This window comes from Pagrus pagrus (genome assembly GCF_965226575.1).
Source record: "Pagrus pagrus genome assembly, chromosome: 15".
Lineage (NCBI taxonomy): Eukaryota > Metazoa > Chordata > Actinopteri > Spariformes > Sparidae > Pagrus > Pagrus pagrus.
The window spans coordinates 15,730,749-15,739,328 of record NC_140199.1 but is presented as its reverse complement, the minus strand read 5'-3'; the positions used below and the strand labels follow the sequence as shown (position 1 = coordinate 15,739,328).

The 8,580-nt window shown below is 43.1% G+C and overlaps 1 protein-coding gene across 1 annotated transcript; it reads left to right on the top strand.

Annotated features, from left to right (window-relative positions):
• The first annotated feature begins 3 nt into the window (after positions 1-3).
• On the top strand, positions 4-8,578 carry mcmbp (minichromosome maintenance complex binding protein). The gene is made up of 16 exons (XM_084376075.1): positions 4-195; positions 1,570-1,661; positions 1,747-1,887; positions 2,019-2,060; positions 2,154-2,244; positions 2,379-2,513; positions 2,676-2,821; positions 3,588-3,685; positions 3,767-3,939; positions 5,373-5,496; positions 5,584-5,698; positions 5,797-5,962; positions 6,091-6,224; positions 6,920-7,087; positions 7,289-7,377; positions 7,607-8,578. Exons 1-16 carry the CDS (start codon positions 138-140, stop codon positions 7,731-7,733), a joined length of 1,899 nt encoding a protein of 632 aa, XP_084232201.1. The 5' UTR covers positions 4-137; the 3' UTR covers positions 7,734-8,578.
• The last annotated feature ends 2 nt before the right edge of the window (positions 8,579-8,580 follow it).

The following is an 8,580-nucleotide window of genomic DNA, read 5'->3' as shown; positions in this document are numbered from 1 at the left end:
CTCCCTGACTAGTGACGCAAGTTTCCCGCCCTCACTTCTACAATCCCCGTGTGATCGAAAGTTGACAAAATAGTGTTTTCACTGAGATTTTACTTCGATATATTTTATATTCGTCAGGCGTTTGTCAGCGACCGAGGATGCCTTCCACTCACGACTGGATTAACAACCCTCTCGATGTTGTTGAAGGGATGTTTGGTAAGAGAGAGACACCGGAACTTCACTCCCTGACAGCTATCGTTAACGCGTGAACCTAGCTAGGTAGCCGTATGGCTAACTAGCTAAACCATGCTAACTACCTCGCTTATCACATGTACATTAGTTGTGCCTTTGTTGTGCTTCGGAGTTGGCGAGAAATAACGTGTCTGCGTCTTGAAGTTGCCAACGCTGCATTGTTGCAGCCTGTACCCACACCACTGATCACTTTTACACACAAGAAGAGGAAGTGCCGGGTGTGCAGTTTGATCTGAAAACTTGGGAGCACACTGAGAATAACAAGATGAGGCGTTCACGGGTCTTTAAAGTGTCCTAAAGTCTTCTAAAAATACACATTAATTCAACAAATACACTCGCTTGGCTCGGATATAGGTTTATTTAGCAGCTATGTTGTAAACACAGCTTCAGAAGTTGTGGATTTCTGTACTGTTTCTTTGTCTAGACATGAATGATTAACAGTTCAGCTCCTTTATCCACCACTGGAGAGAGCTGGTACTTGACACTGACCATTATTTACAGTAAAACACTCTCAGAAGCAGGAAATACAGTTTGGAGTACTTCAGGATTAAACACACATGCTTATATAAAAGTCATCAATGTGATTTTTAAAAAATCACTTATACATCAAGGGTTTAAGACAAGAAACAACTTTATTTTTTACATTATAGTTAAATCCGATGCTAATTTGACAGTCATAGGAAGAAAAATAACAATAATACCCAATTGTAAGTGCAAAAAATACTGGCCAACTGATGATATGTAGCTGTTAAGATGCATTTAAATTAAATGTAAATGTTAAATTGTTTGAACTTCCTCATGTAACTACAGTTACACACAATTGTTTTGTTTTTTGTTTGTGGTAGGGAGATTTTAAGCAATTTCTCTAATCAATAGTAGGCTGCCTTAACAATCAAATATTGGTTAATTGTTAACAGTATATTAATGGTTTTTCTATTAAAAACCTCTTTGCAGACTACATTAGGAATGAAAAGAACAGATAAAATAAACACCAAGTTGCTTGAACAGTAAACGATTAACATACCAGTATTTTGGATGTTATTTTGATATATCTGATAAGCAAGTATTTGTAACTTGTAGCAAGATATTTTTTGATGTATTTGTGCGTATGCTGATTATCTGTTAATACATTTTTAAACAGTTTATTAATGGCGATTTAACGATCAAACATTAACATCCCTAGTTTATTCTATGTTTGCTCTGTCATCATTTTTATCAAATGTGTTCTAGCTAAATATAACAACAGTTTATTGGTAATCTAATCCCTGGTATTCTCAGAAAGTCAGAGTATTTATTTTCTTTTACTTTCAATGATAAATGCTCTTAATGATATTTTAGCTGCCTCCCAGAGCAATCCAAAATCTGGATGGGAGGCGAAAGTGGTTGGATTCTTCAAGGATCGCCTGAAAGAGAAGGACGCTCATACCTGGGTAAAGTAATACCTATAAACATCAGTGTCACAGCTGGCTTCAGCGCACTCACCTGTAAATGACAACCGCCTTTATTTTGGTGCAGGTGCCGTCTTTGAACGATGTCCCTCTGCACTACCTGAAGCCCAACAGTCTGGTGAAGTTTCGTTGTCTAATCCAAGACATGTTCGATCCAGAGTTCTACATGGGAGTGTATGAGACGGTGGATGCATCGACGAACGCCAAAGTAAGAGCGTCCTTGTTCTCTCATGTGCATGTGTTTGCATAAGTACAGCCCTGTCATATGTGCAGTGCATGTCTTTTGCATGTCATGAAGTGTTTTATTATCAACTTATTTGACTGTCTGATTATCCCCAGGTGTTGCGATGTGGGAGGTACAAAGATGTGACAGAATGTGGGGTAAGTCCGCTTCTGCCGAATCTGCCGAAAGAAATCACTGAAAACCTTGTCTCAGCTTCAGCTTTGCTAATAGCGATGTGTGTTTATCTCCAGGTGGACTTTAACTCCAGAAACACTGTGACTGCAGAGAGACAGACTTTCTACTGCGTGCCAATCCCTGGAGAAAACCCCTGGGTGAAAGAGATATCCTCATCTTGTCCAGATTATGTCATACCTACCTCAGAGCCAGGACTTTATTATGTGTTCTCTCCTGCAGAGCAGCTTGTGTTGAAGTATTTGTGAATGCTGCTCCCTAGTTTTCCTTAATTCTGTCACACAGCTATGCTGGCTGTAGCCAAGCAAGAGTGGTTCCTTCCACCTCCTACGCGCCGACCAGACAGAAACGCAGCTACGAGGAAGACGACATGGACGACATGGACACGCAGCCACAGAAACAGAGGGAGCCTCATGCTGGTATGAACTGCTGTTTAACTGAAGATGGTCAAATGTGTGGGTGAATGCAAAACAGAAGCATTGTCCATTCAGTGTATTTTGGGAAGGATGGGAGGTAATATATAAATGTAAATACAAGTGTGTTTTTTTAACCATAAATGCAAACTGCATCTCTCGCTGCAGCTTCTCAAGGTCACACAGAACAGCATGGCAATGGTGACTGTAAGCGGCAGGAGACAGAAGCTCCTTCCAGCCAGACGGCATCTACCTCCCATCTCGACCTCAACTTCCCCCTACCGGGAGAGAAGGGCCCGTCCTGCCTAGTCAAGGTGCATTTTGTCTCTAATAAGGGTGTAACGGTTCATTTATTCGTCTCAAACTCTAATGATACGGATGTCACGGTTCAGTGCATTCAATCATTTGAAGAGAGACGGTATAAGCATTCTGATCCACATGCCAAACAGTAAGTTTTCCGACCGCCATTTAACAACAAAAGACACTGACTGACTGACTGGCTGACTATACATTACGGCAAGTTCAAATGAGACACAGGAGCTAGAGGACCACGTACTTCTTTCAAATCTGCTATGTTGGAAAATTTAAAGAGCAAGTGGTGGATCAGACCAGGATGGTGGATCGGCGTCTTTCAACAGTTGTATGCAAGTGCAAACACGTTGAACACACTGACATGTGTTAGACGGCGCAAACAAAAAACGGTCCCAACAGCAACATGAGAGAGTGATAAGGCCAAAGATACTGAAGCAAACAGCATTTACATCACATCATTAATTTTTAATCTCCTGGCATAAAAAGAGTGTTCATTTACAGTTTAATGTACTACAGGCTGTACCGACTGTCTCAGGTGGAAATGGGTGGATGAAAAGAAACCTTGGCTTATTCATTTCTGTGACTGTTTAACAGTTGATTTTGGCACCTTATCGCCTCATTTCATTGCCGTAACCTGGATTGTTAACAGTTTTCAGTGGATGATTTATCTCATGTCAAGCATTCGTTCTAAGGGGTGATATCAGATATGAAACAACCATTATCAGCAGACTTAATGAACAGAAGCTAAAAGGTTCATGTTGTTGGCAGGTGTACGAGGACTGGGACAGCTTCAAACTGAATGACACACTGGAGGTCTTCGGGATCCTCTCTGTCAGTCCTGCTCTCAGCGCCCTGGCCGACGAGAAGTAAGACGCGTTTCAGGACAGAATTCCCCTCTGCTGGTGATCTGCATGTTTTTGGTTCTCATTCTTGGCGTTTCCTCACAGAGACGCCTCCTTGTCCATCCTGGACCCCACAGAGTCCATGGAGACGGCAGAGGAGCAGAGAGTGCACAGCCCGCCGGCCTCGCTCGTTCCTCGCCTCCACATGCTCTACGCCAGGCCGCTGCCACACAACAACCCCCTGCTGCCGTCCACCACCTTGGAGGACAACAGTGCCTGTAAGGACAAACAGAATATAAATGCTGCCTCATAACCTAATGTGTCTTCTTCTTTTTTTCACTGCGTAATCACGTCAGTTTACAGTTTTTGAAGCGAAGGCTATTGCTATAGTACCAATCGGTGCTGATGTTGTTGTCCAAACCTGACCGATCATGCGGTCAGTTGAGATGCAGGGAAATATTTATCAAGCCTGCTGTAAATTATTGTTAAGGGCACAAAATTCTGCATCACACTTGTTTTCACATAGATGTAGATGAGTCCAGCCACAGTTTGCATAATGTGCTGCTAAATAAGACCCGACACTGGCTTGTTTTGACACCTGTTGTCACTTTTGGAACTGCAAGTGTGTGTTAATCCCTCAGCGGGAAGTAAATGTTAGTTTAACAGCCTGATGTTGTCCGCCCAGATAACAGATCAATGTTTAAATGTGTCATGGGAAATCGAATGTGGGCGATTTTTGGTAAAACTGTTAAGACTCATTTCACTCAGTTTATTTCTGTAAACAATTATGAAAAAAAAAAAAACAGGAATACATGATGAATATTATCAGTAGTTGCAAATCCTCAGAAAATGCCCTCACACAGTGTTCCTGTACTTGGGTTTACACATGATGCCTAACGAATCCAGCAGCTCTGCTACAAAAGTTGAGAAAATGTCAACTCAGTCAAAAGCCATTAAAAACCTTTACATTGAGTAGGGATACACTGATTTACCAGACATCAGTAGCAGCCAATATTCAATCTTATTGACAACTATTGACAAATGAGATGACATCCTTGGATAACAGTGGCTGATGTTTAACTGTTGCGTCTCATCAATTTTGCTCTGGTGCGTTCATGAGCTACTGGTTCATGACGTCTCTGCATCAGTTTGTAAGGTTTACGTAAAAAATATAAAAAAAGAAATCAGTTTTTTAAATTTTCCACAAACTGCCAACTCAGATACAACATGGTACCAATGGTGTTGTACTGTTGGCTAACAAACATAAACAAAACAATCATTTTGAAACATTTTAAAATCATTGATGCACCATCATAATAATGTTTTGAAGGAAAAGAGATACTTTCATTTTGCACCTTTCTACAAGCTCTGTAGATGTATTATTTTTGAAAAATGCTTTGTCAACAGAAAATGTTATCAAAATATCAGAAAAGTAATAAATCATTTAGAAAATCCATCATTAATTTAAAAATGCAAAACATTAGCCAGCTCCTGCAATTTTTGAACATTAACCTCAGTTAGTCACATTATCATGTCGCCCTACAGCTGTGTGGGGAAGCAGAAAAATGAGGCCTTTATGTCAAAATTAATTTGTAAAGCTTTCAAACCAGAGGAATAATGTAGCAAATGTTTTCCACTGTAAGTCTTACAAAGCACACTTGCCTGCAGCAGCTGCAGGGACTTGTTTTAACTCTTTGTCCCTCTTCTTCAGTTTTATCTTCAACCCTGAGTGAGATGGCCTCCGTCAGGGCGGAGCTGCTCACATACTTAACTCACGTCCTTCTGGGAGATGCCCTGGCCGCTGAATACCTCATCCTGCATCTCATTTCAAGCGTGTACGTTAAGTTCAACCTGCAACTGCTTTCTTTGTGGTAAAGCCGAAGGAGCATCTTCATCTCACTGTGTGGTTGATTTTCTTGTAGATACGCCAGACGGGATGTTCTCCCACTTGGCAAGTTCGCCATGAACCTGAGTGGTTGTCCTGCTGCCTCATACACTCAACACTTCTACCAGATCATCCAGCAGCTCGTGCCGTCTGTGAGTGAACTATGTCACTCTGAGCAACAACCATTATTTTATGTATTTATGCTTGAAATTAAAAAAGACACTGAAAGTTTCCCTCACCCCCCCTGCAGTCGTACTATTTGGGCATGAGCCTCCAGAACATGAACCAGATGCGGTTTGTGCCCAAGAAGGACTACGTGGCCAATCGGCTATTGAGCGGAGCCCTGCAGCTGGCCAGAAACACTTCCCTCTTCCTGGATGAAACCCATCTGGAGCAGGGACAGCTGGACACAACAGGTGAGGGGACGAAACACTGCGAGGATAAACGAGGCGGGTAATGTGCAGCCTGCAGACACTGTTAGTAAGATGTGACTGAGCTAATGCTAACCAGGCCGGATCTTCTTCTGTGTGTGTTTGTTGTGTAGGTGTGCGTAACGTCACGGCCCTGGGGAACCTGATCTCGTGGCAGAAGGTTGATTATGACTTTAACTACCACCAGATGGAATTCCCCTGCAATATTAACGTGCTCATCGCGTCAGAGGGCCGCTCGCTGTTGCCGGTGAGGACAAAGAGGGATGAGGCGTGCAACTGCAGGGCCAAAAACTCTCCCCTACTCACCAATGATCCCCTCCTGACACACACCTCCTACCCACCCTCCCCGGCATGGCCAGGGAGGGTTCAGATTTCCTTCAGCCTCTCATGAGACCGAGCCGGGTCTGACGCTTGAGGTTGTTTCCAGCCAGTGTCACTGTGTCATCTCAGCTGCCATTGGTTGGCCGCAGCAACCGCTCCGGCCGGCAGCTACTGCCCTGGTCTCACTCTGTTGTGAACAGCCCGAGGAATGTGCTGTGTGCTATTCCTGTGTGTTGCTCTAATGGGTTGCCATGGTGGCAGCTGTGTGGCACAGGAACAATCCTGGGAGAGGCGTCAGGCTCGGCCATCTCTTAGTCCTGCAGTGAAGGGCAGCGTGCTGTAAACAACTGCCAGGGTTGATTAGAAGTCAGGAGGACATGTCTGTGTTTACACTGCACAACTATCGGCTGATGAGCAGCTGGAGGGTGAAGCTGATCAGAAGGCTTCAGTCCTGTCCATGAAGTTTTGAGAATATGCCAAACTTGGTATGCACACAGCAGGCAGGGCCTACTTTTGCATAGCAATACCTGTGGAAAAAAATCTATACATGCATACAGCTTTTCTATGTACAGTTCTTTCCTGGCACTGTGTCAATATTTCTCTCTCTCTGTACCTCCACAGTCGGACTGTCGGATACACCTACAGTCTCAGGTCAGCCCACCCCAAATGGAGGAGTATCTCAGCAACATCCACTTGCATCCACAGACTTCGTCACAGCTGAACAAATTCAGAATCTACCTGAGTGTGGCTCACCAGCTCGACTACAGTATCTCTGATGAAATGACGAAGGTGAGAGGTGCTGTCTTCTTCTGTGGCTGAGTTTCACACAAATGAATGAGTGAAAGGGGGCGAGAACCCTTTTTTTATAAAAACATTTGGAGGTTGTTCTTTCGTGTACCCAGCAGGCCTGTGTGTGTGTTTGATTTGAAGACTGTTGTCATTGTGCATTCTCGTCCTTAAACTGCTTGTCTTTTTTTCTGGCATCCTCAGTCAGTCGAGGATGACTTTGTCGATATGAGAAAGGATGACCCCCAGAGCGTTTCAGCCGAGGACCTCCACAGGATGCTCGTTGTGGCGAGGTGGGCTGTGATCCAGTTTATATAATCTCCTTTACTCTGCGCTACTTTCCTGCTGTCTACTCTTTTAACGGTCGAAGTGTTAAATACACACAACAAGTCATTATGACCAACAATGAAAAATGCCAGATATGCTAAGAATGACAAATGTTATTGCAGTATTTGGAGTAATCATTTCCTCAAGCTGAGATGTGTTTGAGTGGGATGTGTCTGACTGTGACTCTGTCGGCAGGTTGCTGTCTCTGAGCCTGGGACGGACCTCTCTCACCAGAGACAGCTGGCTCCGAGCCAAACACATCGACATGCTGCGGAGGAGCCGGATGGAGCAGCACCAGTGTGTCAATGGCAACGAGCCGTGATCAGAGAGTCAAATGAGATGACTCTTGTTTTTTCTTTTTGATACTGAAAAAAGTTTGTAATAAAGATGTTTTTCATATGCCGGAAATAGTTCATGTTGTGTTCAACATTTATTTTTTATCGTGCCGATTTGGATATATTTTCACTTCATGGACTAACAGGATTAAGAATTTGTAGTTTGTACAAAGTGTATAATTACTGTCATTTTGCCTTTATTTCACAGCCTGTTGTGGGGTTTATGGTGGTGTTGCTGCAGACCAAACTTTCTATGTTTATGAAAAAGGTTTTAATTGTTTAACCTCAAAATATGTAAATACATTAAAGGTCCCATATTATTAATTAACTCATTTCAGGGTTAAGGCTTTTATGTGTTCAACTATTTTTCTCATACTGTCTATAATGCAGCGCCTCTATTCACCCTCTGTCTCATGCTTCATTTTGATGCCTGTCTCTTTAAGGCCCCCACTCCTTGAAACGCCCAGTCTGCTCTTGATTGGTCAGCTCTCACAGGCCTGAGCAGGCACAACCCATCATGTTTCTGCCTCAGCTCTGCTGGTGTTTTTACAACCACAGCCGTACTGAGGGCGGTAACTTTTAAGTCGTGACAACAACCTTAACGTTCGATTTTCTGTGTCTTAGCATTTTGACAGTATTTATGTAGCACCAAGATCTGCTGTATAATTAAAAGACATGAAAATCTCACTTTCTACAATATGGGACCTTTAATGAGGTCTGGAGGAGTATTCTCTCTCTCGAGTCAGTATACATTAAGCCAGTTGCCAGCGTATATAAAGCACAAACTGTTCCTGTGAATGGATTTGACAATAAACCTCATGCAGCAATCGTTCA